We start from the raw sequence: 23,234 nt of genomic DNA on the forward strand, positions 1-23,234 counted from the left end.
GAATTTTCCTTGCCAAACGAAATAGCCTGAGTTCATTGTGAACTGAAATAGGGCTGAGATATCGGGAGGAAATCCATATACCAGTATAGAAAACTTCTATACCTCACACTCCAACACACTGACATAATGGTCAGTTTTGACGTCTCCTCCCTATTCACTAATGTCCCACTCAAAGAAACCCTTGAGCTCATCCAAGCCAAGTTTCCTCCCGATATCTCAGCCCTATTTCAGTTCACAATGAACTCAGGCTATTTCGTTTGGCAAGGAAAATTCTACAAACAGATAGAGGGGACAGCCATGGGTTCACCACTTTCCCCACCCTTGGCCAATTTCTTTATGGAGACATTTGAAGAGAAAGCCTTAAACTCCGCCCCACAAAAACCCACTATTTGGCTTCGTTATGTGGATGATGTGTTTGCTATTTGGCCACATGGCTCAGACACACTCCACTCCTTCCTAACACACTTAAACAACCAACATCCCAGAATCCAGTTCACCTTTAAAAAAAGAGGAAAACAACACCCTCCCCTTCCTAGACACTTCAATCACCCGCCAGCTTGATGGATCTTTGGTTTTCTCTGTTTACAGAAAACCCACCCACACTGGCAGATACATTCACCAGCAATCCCACCACCCCCCCTCACAACAATATGGGGTGATAAAAACACTATATAACAGGGCAAAATTAATCTGCTCAGATGACAAGGCCCTGACTATTGAACTAAACCACATCCTCAACACTTTCTTAGCCAATGGCTATAACCCCAAGAAAATCCAAAAAATACTAAAACCTAATAACCACAACCCCCCTCCCCCCTCCACAATAAAGACTACACCAAGTCTATCACTATCCCCTACATCCAGGGCACCTCTGAAAAAATAACTAATATCCTCAAAAAATATGACCTTACGTCCTGTTACAGACCATATAAAAAGTTGGCATCCCTTATCCGCTCTACCAAAGACCAACCACTTCCCCTAGACCTACCTGGTGTGTACCAGGTCCCTTGCAGCTGCAAATTGTCCTACTTTGGCCAAACAGGCAGAACAACAAATATCAGGATTTCAGAACACCAAGACTACATCCGGTTTCACCAGTACAGCCGCTCTGGGTTGGCAGACCATGCCTTAGATACCCACCATAAAATTCGTTGGAAGAAAACAAAAATAATCCATCGCAGCAAGTTTAAATATGAAAGATTGTTCAAAGAATCTTCAGCAGCTCTAAAAAACGTTCCTAACCTCAACAAATTTGGGTGCATGAAACTGCCCCAAATTTGGGAGACTTTCATTATGAGAACTTCAGCCCAACGGCCAAGACTACCAAATTAGCCCGCAAGAGGGCACCATTAGGACTTTAGGAACAGAATTAGTTTATTACTTTCTTCCTCATTTGCTTTGTTCCTTAGTGCACATACCATATCTTTATGTTCCCGAAGATGGCAATGTGACATTGCCGAAATATAGAAGTGATTCATTAAAGTATCTTTAATTAATATACTTCATATGCGTTGTGAATTCCGTAAATTAATTACCAGTTATTATCTGTACTGGTACCTGCTCTACTTTCTTTCCTTCTTGCTCCTTTCTCCCCCCCCCCAATCTTTCTTATTTTACTTTTCTTCATCTCTTTCAGTTTATTTAGCCTACCAAGTAGGCTAAACAAACACAGAAGAAGGCAATGGCAAAACACTTCTGTATATATTTTGTCAAGAAAATCTTATGAAAAAAGGCTTAAGTTATTGTGATATAGTGCTGGAAGATAGGACACACAGGTTAGAAGGCACTGAAATGGCTACTGGAAAAGAGCATAGTGGACCAGTAAAGCAGACACCTCTGCTTTACTGGTTTACATAAAATAGGAACATGGAATGTAAGAAGCATGTATCAAGGAAAACTGGTACTGATGAAGAAAGTGAATTGAGATGAAGAGGAATGGATTACTTTGATACCAATAATTTCATGATGTATTACCCTGGACAGGAAAACCTTCAAAGAAATGGAGTAGCATCTATAGTTAGAAGAGAATACAGAAAATACATTTTAGGTTACAACATAGTATCTGAAAGAATAATTCTAATCAGAATAAAGGCATCTCCAGTGAATGTTAAACTCATACAGCTTCAAGTGAAGATGAGGTCAAAGAATTTTACAGCAGCTTGCAACAAGTAGTATACAGTATTGATAAAACAGATTTTCTCTTTATATTAGGTGACTGGAATGCAAAAGTGGGTGAAAAAGAACAAGGCATGACTGGAAATTTTGGTTTAGGACAGAGGAATGAAGCAGGAAAATGAATGTTGGGATTTTGTGTTAAGAGCAGTTGCTTTATTGCAAACACTTGCTCTCAACAACATAAAAGACGATTGTACACATGGACTGCACCTAATGGAGAATACAGAAATCACATAGATTATATTGTTGCCAGCAGAAGGTCTAGGAGTGCTATCCATGCAGCAAAAAGACTACCTGATGCAGACTGCAGGATAAATCATGAATTATTGATAGTTTAAGTTAAAGCAAAATTAAGGGCCAAGAAGAAACAAAAGGACAGTATCAAATTTGATTTTAATCCTATAAATAAAGCATTTAAAGTAGAAGTGGGAAAGAAATTAAAAAGTTTGGAGAAGACACGAAGAGAATTAGAAGAACTATGGAAAGAAACGAAATTTACAGTCAAAGAAGCAGAAAAGAAGACTAAAAAAAACAACAAATAAAGATTGTATATGTTTGTCAGAAGAAACTATTCAAATAGCAGAGTAAACAAGAAAAATGAAACTTCAGAGAAACAAAGAAAGGGTTAGAATAACTGAGTGCAGATTTCCAAAGACAAGCTGAAAGATAAGGAAAAACATCTAAACAAAAGGTGCAAGGAAATTGAAAAAAGCAATATTATGGGTAGAACAAGAAATCTGTTTAGAAAAATAAATAATGTTATAGGAAAGTTTATCCCTAGATGTGGATTATAACAACTCCTAATCTAGGGATAAACATTTTTATCCCTAGAATCTAGGCATCAGACATTTTCCCGAATAAAAAGTAATTCGGGAAAATGTCTGATAGAAGAAGCAGTGAAAAGAAAAAAAAAGATGGAAAGAGTGTGTAGAGGATTTGTACAAGAAAGACAATAATATTGAAGGAGACTTTGAAAGTAGAGAATTTGTTGAGGAACCCATGATAATGAAAAGTGAAGTGATATCAGCAATGGAACAGTTTCCAAAAGGAAAAGCTTCTGGAGCTGATAGTATATCAGTGGAATTATTGAGAGCAACTGGAGATGAAGTAGTGAATATATTGACTGAAATTTGTCAACACTTTTGGAAGGAAATATACTGGCGTAAAGATTGGAACACATTAGTATTCATCCCAATTTCAAAAAAATCAAATCTCAGAGACTGTGAGAATTATAGAACCATTACTTCAATTTCACATGCAAGCAAAGTTAAGCTGAAAGTGATCCAACAAATGTTGGAGCCACATGTGAATAGAGAAATGCCACAAGAACAGGCAGGCTTTAGGAGAGGTGAAGGAACTGGAGACCAAAGAGCAAAAATGAGATGGAATATGGAAAGAACAAGAGAATATCAGAAGGGAATATTCATCTATTTTATTGATTATAAGAAATTTTTGATTGTGTGGATTATAACAGACTGTGGATTGTAATAAAATCAATGGAATACCTAAACATCTAATTCTCTTGATAAAAGAGCTGTATGACAACCAGGAAGCTTCAGTAAAAAACCATACCCCTTTTGAGTGGAAAAGGGGTAGTATATGGTAGGGTTGTAGACTGTCACCCTACCTTTTTAATATTTATAGTGAATATATTATGAGAATGGCTGATTTAGACAAAGATCCAGCTAGAATTAAGGCTGGTGGCAGAAAAATAAATAATTTACGATATGCAGATGATACAATCCTCATAGCAGAAACTAAGGATGATCTGGAGCAGTTGATTCTATTGGTTAAGAGGGAAAGTAACAAAGCCTGGCTTAATTGAAAGATCAGCAAAACAAAAGTGATGGCTTCTGGCAAATTAAATGAATTTATAATAGAGGGAGATAAAATAGAAATCATTGAAAGTTATGATTTACTGGGATCCAGAATCAGAAATGATGGTAAATGTGAAGATGAAATTAAAAGAAGGATAGTCGAGGAGAAAAAAGCTTTTATACCAGACAAAAATTATGAAAAATAGACATGTGAATAAAGCCACAAAAGTTAGAATTGTCAAAGCAATGGTAATTCCATTAGTGATGTATGGATGTGAATTCTGGATTATTAAGAAGACAGACAGAAAGCGAATTGATCTGTTTGAATTATGGGTGTGGATGAGACTATTAATAATCCCATGACTGCAAGAATGATCTATAAGAAGGTATTAGAGAATATAAAAACGGAATGCTTCTTGGATTCTGTGAATTCTGGATTCTGTGAATTCTGGATTATTAAGAAGACAGACAGAAAGCGAATTGATCTGTTTGAATTATGGGTGTGGATGAGACTATTAATAATCCCATGACTGCAAGAATGATCTATAAGAAGGTATTAGAGAATATAAAAACGGAATGCTTCTTGGAGGTGATAATCGCTAAACAGAAGTTTATATACTTTGGAAATAAGGCAGTTGTTGGGGAAGATAGAGGGAATGAAAAGAAGAGGAAGACCACAAAAGAGCTGGATGGACCACATAAAAGAACTTCTTCTTCCTAACATGGAATTTAGGCGAAGTGGCCTGTTCCGGTCTCATGCCATCTCTTTCTGGTCTTCCGATTCTTCTTTTTCCACTTATTTTGTATCTGTATAATATTTTTGGTAGTCTGCTGTTGTCCATTCGATTTAAATGTTCTAGCCATTTTTGTTTTTACTGTCTTATGTAGTAATTGATTGGTTTTATTTTCAGGGATTGTAAGATATCTTCATTTGTTTTATGGCCCCACTTAGTATATCCAGCTGTTTTTCTGAGGAACTTCATTTCTGCTGTTTGAATTCGTTTTTCATCTTCTTTTCATGCTCCATGTTTCACGTCTGTATAGTAGAGTTGGTTTTGACAAGACTTTATATATAATCTAATTCTAGTGTGTGTTTTTGTATTAGGGATGGCTTAAATATATTATTTATTATGCCATTTACTTTGACAAAGTTTCATATTTTAGTGTCTATGTCTTTTTCTTCTTCGTATGATAGATCACATCCTAAGTATCTCAAAGTATTTACTTGTTCTAGTATTTTATTATCTATCACTATTTTACTTCTTATTGGGTTTTCTCCTTTGAATGGATTATTTTTGATTTTTCTTTAGATATTGTCATATTATATTGCTTTGAGATATCATTTAATGATTTTAATGATCTTTGTAAGTCATTTTCTGATGCAGCTAATACTATTTGATCATCTGCAAATAGTAGCGTATCTATCTTCATTTGCAGGGTCATTTGTATACCAAATGGGTTATGCTATTTCCAGATTGTTATAATTTTATTTATATATATATTGAAAAGCAGAGGTGAGAGGGTACATCCTTGTCGTACTTCTCTTGATATACCTTTCCATTCTGAGATGTGTTCTAATTTAACTGCTATTTTATTTCCTGTATATATTTCTTGAATGGATTATAAAAGTTGGTTTGGTATGTTTAAATCAGTTAATATTTTAAACAATTTTTGTCTACTAATTTTGTCAAAGGCTTTTTCATAATCAATAAAGGCCACATGTGTTTCTTTTTGAAATTCTCTTCTCTTTTCTATTAATAATTTTAAAGTAAAAATTGGATCTATGCAGGATCGGCCTTTTCAGAAACCATTTTGTTCTTCTAGTAATTTGTCTTCTACAATGCTTCTTAGTTTCTCTTTTAATATTCCTGCATATATTTTATATTCTGTATTCAGCAGGCTAATTGCCCTATAATTATTGCAATCATATTTATTTCCTTTTTTATAGATTTGGATAACCAGTGCTTTTTTCCAAGAGTTAGGAGTTATTCCAGACATCCAAACCATATTAAAAAATTTCAGAACTCTTTCATTAAATTTTTCACCTGCATTTTTGTATAGTACTATATTTATATTGTCTTCTCCTGGTGTTTTCCTATTTTTCATCTTCTTTATTATATTTTTCAGTTCTAACATTGTGATATTTTCTATTAAGTCATTTTTTTGTCTTATAAAATTTTATTTCATTGTTCTCATCTGTCCAGAGATTTTGGAAATAGGTCAACCATTTTTCTAAATTTATTGTTTGTATTTTTATCTTTTCTTTTATTTCTTTATTCATGTATTTTATTACTTTTAGGTTTTGGGTTGTGGCTTAAATAAATCCTTTTCTAGTTCTGTTATGAAATTGTTCTCTATGTTTTCTCCTTACTTCTCGTTTTGCAATTGCACTATTTCTTTTATACTCTATTTCTGCTTCTATTGTTTTGGAATTTAGCCATTTCTTGTAACTGTCCTTTTTGGTTTTTATTATATTTTCTATTTCTTTGTTCCAGTCTCGTAGTCCTCTTTTTCTAATCCATTTGTGCTTTATTCCTTAAGTTTCTGTTGCTGCTTTTGTGAGAATTTGTTTCAAATTTTCCCATTCATCTTCTATGTCACTTGATTCATGTGTGGTTTCTGTTTTTAAGTTTGTGCATTTTTGATATTGTTGTCTAACTTGAGGATCCTGTAATGAAGAAATTTTGTAGCTTGGCTGGAAAGAATTTTCAATTTTATGTGTTTTTAGCCACTTTGGTTTAAATCGAATTTTTGCTGATACCATATAATGATCAGAGTTTAATTCAAAGCCTCGATATGCTCTTAGTCTAAAATTAACTCTGCTAATTTAAAATGTGTGATAACATAGTCAATTACTGATTTGTATCCTCTGGCTGACCAAGTATATGTATGTATTTCCTTGTGTTTAAACATTGAATTCATTATTCTTATATTATTATAAATGACAAAATCGCACAATCTGCGACCATTTTGAATACATGTATCTTCGCCAAATTTACCTATGTTTGTTTTGTATTTTTTGTTTCCTATGGCATTCTGTAATTCTTTATAAAATATATTACTGTCTTTCTTTTCCTCTTCTGGTACATATGCACCAATTATTGTTATGTGGCCTGTTAATGTCTTGAGTCTAATTTCTATTAGTCTTTCATTCAAATAGTTGTAATATACAATATTGTTCTTTAGGGATTTATGTACCATAATCATAAAAGAACTTACCAACTTAAAATTATTACCAACTCTAAATCCATTAAAGAAAGAACAGCAGGCCGAGTGGGATGGAGAGCCTTTGTTCACAGGATCACCAAGAGTCGAAAACGATTGGATGGCACATAACAAAACAGACCACAGTGATGTAAACAACTGGAAATTATACAAACTGCAGAATCTAAGACATTGTGGGAGACACACCTGCCCACACACACACGATGATAATAATAATGTTGTTATTATTATCATCATCAACAGACCTCCATGGAATCAAGAGACCCATCATGGGATATCCCACTCTCATGCACAGCTTATCGTACCTCAACTTAAACGTATTCGCTGTCCCTGCACTCGCCATGCTCTCAGGCAATGCATTCCAAACACCCACCACTCTCCATTTACATAATGTATATCATGACTCTTAAAACCAAGATGAAATCAAAAATGTAATATTTTTGCTCATCATGAGAGACCCACTCTAACCATTGTTCATATAAGTTCATATATGCTCTGATATTTTAAAAGAAGTTCAAGATAAAACAAGAAGCATGACTAATGGAAATATACCACACAAAGATAAAAATCATGATTGAATATAAAATTTTAGAACAAATTAACTGCTTCAAATACCTTGGATATGCTGTATCATATACAAAGAAAGCTCACATTGATATCAAATTTCAAACTTTCTGAAGATAACATGAGTGACAAATAACATTTTTAAACCTAAACAAGTTCAAAAGCATACAAGAATAAGAGTTTAGAAAGTTTTGGGAAGACCTTCTCTACTCATATGGAAGTGAATGATGGACCATAAAAACTGCAGAAGAAAAAATAACATAAAACTAGAGAAATTAAATTCTTGTAAATGACAGCAAGCTATACTCTCTGGGACAAAACAGAAGCACAGAAATACATAAAGAAGTAAAACTAGACTCAGTATTGGATAATGTATATGAATACCAGAAGATTTGAGTGAATATATTTAAAGAATCAACAGTTCAAGACTACCCCCAAAAAATATACTCTGATACCATCAGGTGTAGGATATAGAAATCAGGGATAATCAAGGAAAGATGGAATAACACAGGAACAGATCACTGGGCCTAAATCCCTGAAAGGATGATGATGATGACACAAAGATAAAATATAGTTATAAAGTTTTGAAAGCAGGATGGAAACAGTCATGATAATGTTAGTAAAATACATACAAGGGTGGTCTGAAAAGTTCTCAGTCTTGACTACAGATGGCAACGCTATTGGCAAGATTTTTTTTTCCTAAGTTGGTACATCTGTCATAAGCATCCAAGTGAAATTGCAAGTTATTCTATCAAGTAGTTTGTTTTATACAGCTGTCTGAAGCAAAAGTGTTGTTTGTATCCCTTGAAATGGATAAAACTGAGTATCATGCGGTTATAAAATTCTTTGTGAAAGAAGGTTTAACGGCAAAAGAAATAATTGGGCACTCTTCTCCTTTGTTTTTGACAATTAAGAAATGGGCTGCCGAGTTTAAACATGGCCATACCAACCTTGAAGACGATCCACGTGAAGGACATCCAAAAAGTATAACACCACCAGAAATCATTGATCAAGTCCAGGATATGGTATTGGATGACCAGCAAGCCAAAGTGCATTAAATTGCTGAGACTGTAGGCATTTCAAAAGAACGTATAGGATATATTTTGCATGAAGAATTGCATATGAAAACGCTTTGCGCAAGATGGGTGCCGTGCTTGCTCACAGCAGATCAAAAACGCACTCTCATAAAAATCTCTGAACAGTGCTTGGAGCATTTTAACAACAATAAAACTGATTTTGTGCGTCGATTTATTACTATGGATGAGACTTGGATTCACCATTATACACCAGAATCCAAACAGCCGTCAAAACAGTGGACAGAAGCCAGTTGTTCAACACCAAAGAAGACAAAGTTCGTTCCATCACAGGAAAGGTCATGGCATCAGTGTTTTGGGATGCTAAAGGCATTTTGTTTATTAATTATCTTGTAAAGGGTAAAACAATAACTAGGTAATACTATGCCAATCTTTTGACCAGACTAGACGAAAAAATTCGTGAGAAAAGACCTGGTTTGCAGAAGAAAAAAATCATCTTTCATCAGGACAACACACCTGCCTACAAAGGTGTTTTGGCAATGAGAAAATTAAGGGATATGCATTATAAATTGTTGGAACATCCACACTATTCCCCAGATTTGGCTCCCTCTGACTTCTATCTCTTCCCAAAACTAAAACTCTTTCTCGCTGGTCAGCGTTTTTCTTCGAATCAAGAGGTGATTGCAGCTGTAGAGGGGTATTTTGCAGATCTCACCGAGAACCACTAAAGTGATGGGATAATGGTACTGGAGCATCGCTGGAATAAATGTATTAGTCTTATGGGAGATTATGTTGAAAAATAAAAATAATTTTGAAATTATAAATTCGTTTTTTCATTGTGAGGCCGAGAACCTCTCAGACCACCCTTGTATATCTTGCCTAAGTAAGAAATAGTAGTTTCAACAGTTCAAAAGTTTATACTTTTTTTTCCATATATTCTAACCATTAGAATTCAAAGCAAATTAGATTTTTCAAATCTTCAGAACAAGAAGGATACAAATACTAGGAGCATTAGGAAAAAAGGGAATGAGTTTGTGGCACTGACTGACTCAGTCTCTCCAAAGATTGTTGGTATCAGTGAAACTTGGTTACCTGAGGAGGATGTTCTAACAGGGATAGACACTGAAGGGTATAGCATATTTCAGCAAGATAGAGAAAGTAAACGTGGTGGCGAAGTGTTACTGATGATAAGAGATGAATTGCGAACTCTCAGAACAGAGAATCGCAGTGGAAATGACACTAATGGCTTTGAGAGTATATGGTGTGATATATAGATGTTTATAAGACAAGATATTTGTGGGATGTTACTAAATATCACGGAATATACATTGTGATGAAGAGTAAATGTTTAGGCAACTTAATTTGGCAAGTGTACAGTGAGCAATCATTATGAGGGATTTCAACTCCAGTGATATAAAATGGGCAGAGGAGATTCAGTTTCCTTATTACAGCATGCAGTAATAAGGGAACTGAATTTTTGGATTTCTTGAGGGACAACTGTCTTCGGCAGCATATCATGGAGTGAACACGAGGATCAAGAGTTTGGGATTTGGTCATGTCATCAGAGGATCTGATTGTGAATGAGATGACATACTTGTCCCCCATTGGTGAGAGCGATCATGTAGTCCTGACTTGGAAGATGAACAGACACGTGAAGGTATCAAAATAGAAGCATGTTATATGGAATTATAAGGCAGGTGACTATTGTAGACTTAGAAACCAGCTTGAAGAAGTGCAATGGATGAAAGAATTTAAAGGAAGAGGGGTTGTTAGTACATGGGAGATACTTAAGAAAAAATTGTTAACAGTAATGACAGATTGTATACCTCAAGTGAAGAAGATTAAGCTAGGAGATTAATTAATAAATATTAATAAATAATCCTTTAAAGATAATTAAATTAATTAATTTAATTAATCTCCTAGCACGCAGCAACAATGTTAATTGGTGATCCACCGACTGTTCTTTACTTTGTATTCTTTTAACTGTTTGTATGACACTGAAGATGTGCTGTTAATTTCAGTACAAAATATCTGTACCTTTATTAATTAAAAGTTATTACTGTGGTCTTTACACGTTTTATTATTAAACAGTGGTTGTTTAATGAATATATTGCATATTTGCATTTAATAAATGTAACTCCACAGACTAGTGTAATTAATAATACTACATCATGCAAACAACATTTCTCATTTCATTTTTGATTGCTAATAAATTGCAGCATTAAAGATAACAGTAAGGGAGGATTTTGTGAAAATGTTTTTCTAAAAACATAAGGTTTAATCAGGAAAGGAACTATAAATAAATTAACTACCTGAAATGCATATGATATGCAAAACATTCCTATGGCAACCAAACAGAACCATCCAAATAGCCACCAGATATATGTTACTGCTCCCAATATCACAAGTGGTCCTCCAATAACAAGAGGTGCATTATACACCATTATAAAAACTTTTTGGCAGTCATTGGAAAATGCATTTATAACCTAAAAATATAACATTGTAATTAAAACATTTATCCAATGATATTATTAAAATTTTACCGATGTCTTTCACTTACTTTTACTAATGCATTTTTAACCTAATAAGAGAAAAGACCCAACAGTCTTTTCTCTTATTAGGTAGCAATATAAGTTAGAGTTAAAACTGGAACAATCAACTTTCAGAGTTTTCCTATGTTAGCTAGAGATTCGTTGTCAAAATTATTGGCAAAATCCAAATAACAGATACCGGAATCATTGACTTTTAGACTTTTCTGATATTAGATAGACGTTCATTGTTGAGATAGGAAAATGGCAAATAACACATCAAAATGATAATTTTCATATATTAAGTTGGAGTTTGAAACAATCAGATAACTGTAAACTTACATATTAGGAGGTGATTGAATGTTATCACTCCCTGTATTTCTTTAGTACTGAAATAATTGTCAACAGAAAAACTGAAATGCATTTCTTGCTTATGGTAAGATCCTAAACTAGTTTTTCTATCTTACAAAAACAAATTTGTTTTTGTAAGATTTTGTAATTTGTAAGCTAGCTGATTAAAAGTCAGCATTTTTTTTTTCATTATTATTATTCTTTTATATACAAGGTTTATTATTACCATACAGATTATTTACACATAATCTGTATGGTATTATATATATATATATATATATATATAATTATATATATATGTATGTTCACACATACATATATATATATAATTAAAACATTATTGTTATATTTACTGTTTGATACAAACAAATACTAAGAGCATTCCCTTTGATAAATATCCATAAGACAACTAGACAAATAGTAACATAAGAGAACCATCTTATGCAACATGTAGTTGAAGAAACATGTATGATTTAAGTGTTAGACTTGATAATATCATCTCACACAGCAATAATATAGGATGTAACCACGATGCTGCCAACTGGAGAAAGTGATCGTGTAATTCTGGAACGGGGAGTGGCTAGGAAGGTGCAAGCTTCACAGGACAAGAGAGATGTGTGGAATTACAGAGAAGGAGACCAGGATACATTGAGAAAACAGACTAGTGATGTGCAGTGACTTACTCAGTTGAAGGGGAAAGAAATCATCAGTGCACAGGACTTGATCTGGAATCAATTACTTAAAGTGATATATTAGATTGTATTCCTAGTAAACTAAGTGGCACCTGTGAATAAGTTACGTTAAACTTGTGCTCCCGCATTTCATCATAATTGCAAGTGTTTTTTATGCAAAATAAGCAGTAAACGAAAAACTAACAGAGGGTACTAAGGAGCTGATTACTTCAGCACAACTCGTAAGTATCCGCGCAGTTAGCCTAGTGGCTTTGCGATTCGCAACCATATGCCTGGGGAATGAGTGTCCTACATTTTGATTCCCATCAATGATGTGAGGAGCTTAAGGCTCTTCCTCAGCCATAGCCAAGTTAGCCGGTCTTGTCGTGGACAGCAGGGTTTTTTCTGCCAGTTTATCTGAGGTTTTTCATCCCGCAAGCAGGCAAACCGGTCTTCTGAACACACACAGATAACAGCCAGGAATACTGATCCAGCCACATAGGCCTGATTCATCAGCCTATGCCGGTTCTGGAGCCCGGATAAAATTTGGGGTGACTCAGATGGTGCTGTACATTCCCATAAAAAGGGGGAGTACTGTACCATCACACGGAAAGGAAAGGAACTCATAAGTACCCATAGTCCATTAAATCAGCCATTTCTTACAATTATAAAACAGCCACATGAAAGCACTATGCCTACCGTGAGAAGTAAAGATGGCGGCAACAAAGGCCAACAACGGAAGATTACCTCAAGTCCTATCAGCATAGAGTCACCGATCACCAACAAACCAAATGATATCACGAAATGCCGCAGCTGTGAAACCGAAAAAAAAGAAAGAAAAAAGGTATGTTGTGCGATTTCTGTTGCAACTGGCTGCATACTTTCTGTGCGAAAATAGATGAATTCAAGCACAAGCTCTTTACCGATCTCAACCAGTCCTACTTCTGTACGATGTGCCTCCCTTCCGTAAAAGAGCTACTAAACCTAGGCAAGATAGCTGAAAATCTCAAACAACAACTTAATACTATGATAGATACTTTCTCCTCCAAAATAAAAAAGTTGGAAACTAAGCTCGAGACACTCAACGACCAGCACCCGATTGCAAGTGCACCCATACCTGCTAACGAACTTCATGAACTAATTGCATCAACAGTACACGAGTCACTCGAGGCCAAAAATAGGAGACTCGACACCGTTATCCTGAACTTTTCAATGGAAAACAGTGAATCCTTAAAAGATGTCAGCAAACTAGCAGGAGAATGCAATTTCGATCCCAAAAACATCGTCAAATGCCATCGTTTTGGACCTATAAACAAAAGAAAGGACGGAATGAACTTTCCAGGTCACTTTTGAAAGTGACCTGCAACACACCAACAAACACATCCAAATTTATATCGGCGATAAACAACAAGCTAAAGGACATTTGTCCCCAGTCACGCATATGTGCTCGACCTGATTTAGCCTTTGCCCAGAGAGAACAAAGACAGCAACTCCGAAGACTAGAAGAAAAATGCCAAAATGGAGACAACAGTTAGATGATAGACTACAAACAAACCAAACTAGTGCAAAAACCAAGTGACGCCACTAATAGCCACCAAGGAGACCAGTATGCAGGCATAGGAAAAGTGCAAGACCCTTGTGGTCAAATCCATGCCTCACAGAACCTTGCATATCCACTTTACCAACATCCGTGGCTTCAATTCCAACCTTAATAGCGTCCACTACCATCTGCAGTCCACCAAACCCCGACCTACCCTTTTTAACAGAAACTCAAATCTCACCTTCCCCCAGCACTATCCATCTCAACCTTCCTAACTATACACTATTTAACTCCTTTCGACTCAAGGGTGGCATCTGTGCATATCTCCGCTCTGACATACCATGCCAGAGAGCACTTAACCTAGAATCGCCCAACTTCGACCTTCTTTGGCAAAAGCTATCCCTCCCCCAATCAGTCAAATTCATCTGCTGTCTCTATCTCTCTCTCTCCAAATACCACCATTTGGAGAGAGAGAGAGACACCATTCATTTCCTCTCCCTAAAAGTTGATTTTCTCCAGTCCCACTCTCCTAATAGCGAAATCATCCTCCTGGGTGATTTTGATGTCTATAGCATCAATTGGTTATCCTCTTCCAGTTGTACAGATCCTGCAGGCAGAGATGCTGAAACAATTGCCATCACTAATGACCTTACACAAATTGTTTGAAAGCCGACCAGAATACCAAATAACCCGAACCACTCCCCAAATACCCTAGATCTCTTCCTTACTAATGCCCTCTCCAAATATGTAGTGAGCCCCCTGGGTAATTCTGACCACAAGCTAGTGCTCATCTATTCCCCCAACTGGCGCAAATCAAGAACCCCATCCTCCTTCAATGCCTATACTGAAGCCCGAAACAGAAACAAGAAAATTATGAATGCTTCTAAAACAGAATTTGAACAAGCAAAAAGCAGTAAGCTTGCAGCCTGTCCAAATGGCAGCCACACCTTTTGGTCTTAACAAGACAATTGGTCATAACTTTTGCCCTACACTATTCCCACCTCTATCATACCCAGATGGCTCAATTGCAACATCACCCACAGAAAACGTTAACCTCCTGGCTTCATACTTTTGCCTCCAATGCACACGTAACTGACAATGGCAAATGCCCAACATACAATGCCCTCCGTATCCTTTTGTCAAAAAGATATCATAAACCTGTTGTCTAAATTAGTCACAAAAGTCTCCTGACCCTGATGGCATTCCTCCAATTGTCCTGAAGGTCTGCACACCAGAACTGACTCCCATCCTATGCTGTCTGTACACACTCTCTTACTCAATTGATATATATCACAAAGCCTCGAAACTAGCCTATATTCAACCCATTCCTAAAAAAGGGTGACAAATCACCCATTTAACTACTACCCTATCTCACTCACTTCAGTCCTATCTAAAGTGATGGAGAAAACCATCAACTCTCAACTCCCACTCTACCTTGAAGGCATCCAGCTATTAAGCGACCACCAATACAGAATCTGTCGAAGCCGATCAACAGGAGATCTATTCTCATGCATCACCCATCACTAGACAAATGTCATGGAGTAATTTGGCAAATCCCAAGTAGCTGCGCTTGATATCTCTAAAGCCTTTGACTGGGTCTGGCACAAAGGCTTACTAAGCAAACTCCCATCATCTGGAATTTCTCAGGACTTCTGCAGATGGACTGCCAGCTTCCTGTCTGGACGCACACTATGTGTGATGGTAGACAGCTCCCTATCCTCTCACCATCCAACTAATGCCGAGGTCCCTCAAGACTCAGTTCTCTCACCTACTCTCTTCCTTCTATATATCAATGACCTACTTCAGCTGACCTCTAACCTAAGAAACAGTTTTGCAGATGACAGCACATTACACTCCTCCCTCTCATTTGACAAACCCTACTCTATACAACTCACTTCAATCCACAGAACATCAACCACCACTGCCCTTGATTCTGACTTCCAAGCCATCCTGCAATGGGGCTCAGATAACATCATCAACTTCAATGCTAGGAAAACCCAGTTCTGTCTTATTTTTCACAAAAAAGAACCATTTTCCCCCCAGCATTGTTTTTGATAACACTCAAATATTTCCAGACAAGATGAGATTTCTCTTTTCGGAATTACCCTGAAATCAAGCCTCTCCATTACATCCTCAGCTTCCAAAAAACTAGGTTTTCTCTTTCGCTCAAGACGCTACTTCACCTCTAAACAGCTGTTAACATTATACAAATCACTAATCCGCCCAGCTATTGAATACTGCTCTCACATTTGCAGTGGGGCTCCTAAAAGCTTCTTCAAAATGCTTGACTCAATACAGAGGAGAGCAATTAGATTGATAAATGACCCATCTCTCACTTACTTGCTTCCCTCACTTTCACATAGATGCTTGGTCTTTGCGATTTGTTTATTCTATAAATATTTCCATTGGAAATGTTCCCAGAAAGAGCATCAATAATTCCCCCACTCTGTATACTAAGCCCACTGGAACACATACAGCTACCGCCCAACATCCTTTCACAGTACACCTTGAAACCCACAGAACCTGCTACTGCGGTACCATGGAATAGTCTTACCCTGATGTATTTCCCAAGGAATACAATCAAATTAAATCAAATGTAAACAAGTTTCTCCTTTCCCAAACCACTACCCATATACGGTACTAACGTACTATAGGTTGACCAGCCAACCTCTCGTATATGGGCCCAACATTAAAAAAAAAAAACCTTAAAATGATGGATTCTGAATAGAATCATGGAACAACAGAAGTTTATAGAGAGCCTGAGCATTTCAAGCACTTGCCCATGAATTAAATATATATATGAAATGGATATAGTGACAACAGAAGAGACATGATGGATAGTGGAAGTTATTTTAAGAAAGACAATCTTTTACTACTTTATGGAAAAAAAAACTCACATAAACATTAACTTGGAACAGGTTTCATTATCAGGAAAAAAAATGTGCAACTGAATGTGAAGCCGTTCATGAAAGAATAAACAAGCTAAGTTAAATGTAAAATGGTTCAAGATGACTTAATAATGTACATGCACTCACAGAGGTTCCAGAACAGGAATTAAAAGATGAATTTTACGAAAAACTGGGAGTAATCCTCAAAAAATTTCCACAAAAGGATAAAATTACCCTATTAGGAGATTTCAATGCCAAAATGGGAAAGTAAGAAATACATAAAATAATTATTGGAAAGCAAATCCTTCATGAAGAAATAGATTAATTTAGCTTCATCTAGACATTTAAAAATAAGCAGCATTAAATTTATGAGGAAGAATATACAGGAATTGCATCTAGAATATTCGGAGTTAGAGGAGCTGAGTTGAGTGTGATAGTGACCATTTTGAAATTGGTGTTATTGGTCAAAATAAGCAAATATTTCTTAGCAAATCCGAATCAACTGAGATACAATAGCAATAAACTAGATAAAACAGAGGAGAGAAAAAAATATGAGAGTGAATTAAATCCAAAATTGAAAAATAAGCAACTAAAAGAGAATGAAATTTAAAACATCATCTGGAACCATATTAAGGATAGCAATACAGGCAGCAGAAGAAAATTCAATTGGTTTAATGAAGAATGTGAACTGGCAGTAAAGAAAAAGAAAATAGTATCTGGCTTAATAACCCAGCTGATGTTCATCCTATTCAGAGATACAAAGAGAGCAGCAAGGAAGCCAATAAAATAATCAGACAACAGGAAAGAAAATTTTGCATGAACAAAGTGAAGAAATCCAGAAACAATTCATGTTAAATAATCAAAAGAACATTCTTCTATGAAATTAGAAACCAAAAAAGAGGTCCACATATGAAAGCAACAAATAATCAACAAAGTAAGGGATATAAACTAGCTATCAGAGATGAAACAGCAAACAGATGGGAAGAGATAGAGAATTATGTTGGATGTTTAATGGAACATTTACAGCATTACGAAAGGAACTAATTTTAATGCTTTCAATATTTCATCTCAGTCACAGACATCTTTAGGGATTATAAATAACTCGGGTACCACACACTCAAATACAACACAATACTAAGTGAAACACGTGGGTGACTCTAAAGTCCTATCCAGGTGATGCGCTCTCTATGGGCGTTTGTAGGTGGACTAGGTTGTAGAGAGGGAGCTTTGATAACTAATTTCCAAAATTTTGGGAAGTTTTATGCAACTGTATTTATTACAATTTGGTTGATTTCTGAGTGTCGCAAGCAGATTCTAAGAACAGTCTTTCTTTTTTGAATTTGCTATGGTGGAGCATGGTGGTTTTTCTCCAGATCCTGTTTGTTGTACGCAAAACACGGTCTGCAAGGACAGATTGACCATTTGCTGATTTTCCAGTTGCTGATCTATCTATCTGTCTGTCCGAAGTAAGCCAGCTTGCAGGAACAGGGTACTTTATATACTCCAGGCACTGAGAGATGAAGGAGCTGATCTTTGGTAGAATGGTAACGGTAGCAAGTTTACAGTGTGGCTTTAAAGCTGTGTAAAGGTTGTACTTTAAGGACCTGGCTATCTTCTCTGATATGCCATGGATGTAGGGCATGGTGATGGCATTTCTGAAATCCTTCTGAAGAGATGGCTGGAGAATGGGGGAGGAACTAATTATTTTTTTTAATTCTGTAATCGCTGTAGCCATTGGAAAGGAAGGTGTTGTGTATGTGGTTGAGTTTGGTTGAAAGGGAGGCTCCACTGGAACAAAGATTGTGGGCTCTACTGGTTAGTTTTAATAATGCCATATTATTGAGAGGGGTGGTGGTGAGAGAGTTTATGAATGTATCTGCCTGTATGAGTGGGTTTTCTATATACAGTGAAGTTACCATTAAGAAGGCATGTTACTAAGGTGTCTAGGAAGGGTAAACTATTGTTATTTCCCATCATAACCTGGATTCTTGGATGTAGGCTACTGAGGTGACTGAGAAAGGAGTCTAATGTGTCTGGGCCATGAGGTTAAATAGAGAACACATCAACTACATATCTTAGTAAGATAGAAGGTTTCAGAGGGGCTGAGTCCATGGGTCGTTTCTCAAAATTTTCCATGTAAAAATTGGCAAGAGGAGGAATCCATACCAGTTCCCTCTATTTGTAAATTTTGTTCTTCCAAGAAAAATAACCAGAATTGATGGCAAAGGAAAAAAAAAAAGATATAAGATAACAGAAGGAAAGATATTTTTAAGAGTGTTAAGGTGTCATTTAAGGGAATATTGGTAAAGAGCAAGGTGATGTCATTATATAAAGTTAGATTTTCAAATCAAGGTTTTAAAATGGGTAATTTTTTTATATACGATGTGGTAAGTCCAGTGAGGGGGGGGGGGGAGAATTAGGTTTGTGGGTTTTAGGTAAACCATATATCTTGGGGGGGGGCAAGAACTGAAAGGTTTGAGTTTTTTGTGATGTCTGGCAGCCACAAGGATACTTTTTTAAGTACATTTTTAAAATTTTTTTTAACTTGCGTTTTTGTAGGATTGTGCTCTAGTGGGATGTAGGTAGCACGATCGATAACTGTGGCATTACCTTATCCACTCTGCTCTCAGAAAGCAAAGGAAAGAAAAAAAGTTGTCATCACCAGTGAGTTGGATGGAAGATAAATTACTTTTTTGGAGGTGATGAGTGGGAGGGATATTCAGAGTTATTTGTAATCCATAAAAATATCTCAGTGACTGAGATGAAATATTGGAAGAATTAAAATAGGTAGCACTAGGACAGGATTAGTTCTTAATCCTGTCCTAGTGCTGTAAATATTCCATTAAACCTCAACATGATGTCCTTCCGGCACTTAAGCCTCAACACACACACACACACACACACACACACACACACACACACATGCAGAGTACTTTAACTAACACCTAAATTGGGATGAACCTGGAAAACTCCTCATACTTATCAATCAGAAATATTTACACTTGCACTAACTGAAGCAAAAGAAAGTATAGCACAACTCTGAAATAACAAAGCATCAGCTACTAACGGAATGGTAGCTGAATTACTACAGAAATACATAAAATGGTGAATTTATTATGGGAAAATGAAGCAATACTCTCAGAATAGAAAGAATCTTATATATTTAGTTTAACCCTTTATCCAAGTGTAAGCAAACAAAGTTTGCACCTGATGTTTCTTTCAGGACTGGGTAAACTAAACTCGTGGCAAAGAATGATGGAAAGCTATACCACAAAGGTGGTATAGCTTCTCATCACTTGCCTTAGTATTCCATAATGCAAAACACATCTCCTTGCAGACATGTATAATGCTATGTATTAAGGGTTTCCAGATCCAGACCGGTTTCGACCTTTACTAAGGTGAAAAAAGTAAAGGGGTACTCAACATAGGACTAGAGTAGTTAGTACAGAGAGAGAGAGCCTGATAGTATTAGGTGAAAAAAAGACAGATAGACAGCATGAGAGAGAAAAGGCCTCAGCTCTTTTATATAGCCAAAGGCTATCAGTTTCAGTTTTCCTTTTTCACCATCTCATATAGATGAACAACAAAAAAACCAATTGAAACTAAAGCGCAAAGATGACTGATACCCAGATGGTTAGCACCACATCTGAGTTAACCACCTTGAGTTAGCCTTCTCTGCCTGGGATTACTCTCCAGTCATCCCTGCAATTGACTATAAGACTACATTGAATTAAGAGGACGGAACTATTTAAAAAACCTCTCATAGGAAGAACAGATAGAATTTTATCTCCCTCTGGTGAATATTGCATAATGTGGGTGGTCTACACCATCTTGTGTTAAATTTGATATCTCCTAGAATGCTTCTTTCTAAATACAAAAATCATCTGAGTGAACAATAAAATTTCCACAATACAATATTATAAAGTATTTGGATGTCATGTTGCTGGTTTTCATTTCCATGTTTTTTTCTAACCTTCCATAAATGGTGTTTTAATTCATTAATTATAAAAATCAAAATTCTCTTCCCATTGCTGACAGGTGGTGGGTATTGTAAAAAAAATAACCTGTTCTGTTGTAAATAGTGGTATGCCCAACATATTACATAATCTGTTCCAAATACGTAGAGCAAGAGAGCAGCTGTAGAATGCATGTTCTACTGTTTCCAATTGGTAACACATGCCACAGATTGGATTTCCGATGTTAAAGTACCTCCATTTGATGGCATTGACTGGAAGGCGACCATATGCAATTCTCCATGCAAGATCCTTCCTGTTAGGATACCCTTGGGACTTCAAGTCATGAAACAAATATTGTTGTCAGTACCCAACTGTGGAACTTTGCAGCAGAAGAGATTTAAGATCTCTTTATACCATATTTTACTTTTTTTAATGGAAAGAATGTCAATTCCGGAGTGTTTTAGCAGTCTTAGAGTTAAGCACAGAGTGTGATAGTATTCAGGAACAATCTCAGCTTTCGGACCTTTATAACCATTAACTCCAAATAGGGGATAATGAAAACCCGATAAGTACCGGAGAAGATCTGCATAGGTGTGATTAGTTTGCAATATTTTATGGATTTTTGAAGCCATATTGCTTTAAATAGCAGAATTTTAAGACTGGAAGTTCAAATCCTCCATGTTTCGTTGATAGTTGAAGAAATTCCTTTTTAACTTCTTGGTATTGGCTAGACCAAAAAAATTGCACAGGCTTACTATATAATTGCTTTTCTTCAGCTTCTGTGATGTCTGTAATATTTATTATGTACAACTGAGCAGGAAAGATTATGGTTTTGATTACTATTATAATCATTTTGATTATAATCAATATCTTTAGAAGAAAAGGAGAGCAGCCCTATTTTTCAGTCTTCTAACATTGACAAGTTCTTGGACTGCTAATATTGGTTAAGTGGAGATGGGAATTACAAGTATAATGAGGGGTTCTCTCTTAGAGGTTAGTCCAATCCCACTTTCCATAAACTTTTAATTTTGTCTTGTCTGCATTAATAATTAATCAGCTGCTTTTGATGAATTTTTCCAAAATACCAAATATATATATATATGTGGAATTATTATCCTTCAAAGTTCCAACTATGAAGGATAATGATTCATATATCCTTCATATGAAGGATATATGAAGTTCTGACTACATCATTGGCATATGCTAATACCTTATTTTCCTTTTTAGTTGAAGGAACTGGTATTCCTTGCACAGCATGTGTATTGCTGACTTGTTGTAAGAAAGGTTCAAGAACAAATGCAAAGAGCAGTGGACTGAGAGGACAACTTTGCTTGACCGTTTCATGTTAATGAAGCGGATTAGATCATGTAGCAGAAATAGATTAAATTCTACTGCTTGACCAATATCTTTAGAAGAAAAGGAGAGCATGCCCTCCATCCATACACCTGTGTGCTTTTAATTATATATTTCATTCCCACTTTGAGCCTGTTATTGATAATGTGGAAAAATATCTTGTAGTCTGTATTAGATAGAGAAATAGGTCTCCAGCTGCTGATTAAGGTGTGATCTCTATTAGGTTTAGGAATGAGGACAGTATGGCTTGCTACAAATTCACTTGGTATGTGTCCTGATGAGAGAAAGGAATTAAACAGCCTAACTAGAATGGGAAGAATAAAATCCCAGGACTTACAATAAAGTTCTATCCCAGACCATCAGGCCCTGGAGATTTTCTTGTCTGGCACTCTTTATAGGCTGTGGTAACTTCAGATGCTGTAATGGGGCAGTCAAGCCCATCTTGGATATGAACAGGAAGGCCATTAATGTTCCAAGAGTTAAAAATTTCCAACAGTACTATTGTCTTCAAAAAGACTTTTGTAGTGTTTTTGAAAGGAGTCAAGAATGTCTTTAGTGGTGGACATGTCTTCTCCATCAACACAGATTTAAGGACTATCACTCAAAGACAATTTTGTAAATTGTCTATTGAATAATGCAGCTGAAGGGCTATCTGCTAAGTGCTGTTGTATCCTTAACTTAAAATTTTTCTTCTACTTGTTTCTGCCCTTCCAGTTCTATCTCTGTGTTAATGTTTCTAATGATGTCGCTACATTCTATACCATTGCGTTGGTTTGTTACAAACCAGCTTCTCTCTTTATACAGATCTTCCAACTTTTTACTTTTGAGGAAAGCCTGTTCCTTTCCCCAGATTCCATCATAGTCTGCTTTACTGCTTGTTTAAATTTTAACCACATATCCTAATTCCAGGTAACATTATTCCAATTCAAACAGAGAGTCTGGAATTTAGTTGAAAAGATCAACAGAAAATTTGGTGCAAATGTCTATGGTCCAGAAGAGATCTCTACTTTTTCCATGCAGTGGAACTTAAGTATAACTGGATTATGATCTGACATGTTGATGTCAAGATGTTTTATCTGAATTATCCTATTTATAAGGGAAGAAGAGATATAAATTCGATCACTACAACCAA

General features: G+C 36.0%; 1 protein-coding gene across 4 annotated transcripts in view; it reads right to left on the reverse strand.

Moving 5' to 3' along the window:
* LOC150102874 (ATP-binding cassette sub-family C member 5-like) overlaps positions 1-23,234 on the reverse strand; it is a 1,133,802-nt gene that overhangs the window by 977,962 nt on the left and 132,606 nt on the right. For all 4 annotated transcript variants that reach the window (XM_090397917.1, XM_090397915.1, XM_090397916.1 and 1 more), the window contains one exon: positions 11,128-11,301. In XM_090397917.1, coding sequence (XP_090254043.1) covers positions 11,128-11,301 — 174 coding nt within the window. The remainder of the gene's footprint in view (positions 1-11,127; positions 11,302-23,234) is intronic.

This window comes from Typopeltis vanoorti, chromosome 9, assembly GCF_054136105.1.
Source record: "Typopeltis vanoorti isolate ZY-2024b chromosome 9, IOZ_Tvanoo_1.0, whole genome shotgun sequence".
In the NCBI taxonomy this organism is placed as follows: Eukaryota; Metazoa; Arthropoda; class Arachnida; order Uropygi; family Thelyphonidae; genus Typopeltis; species Typopeltis vanoorti.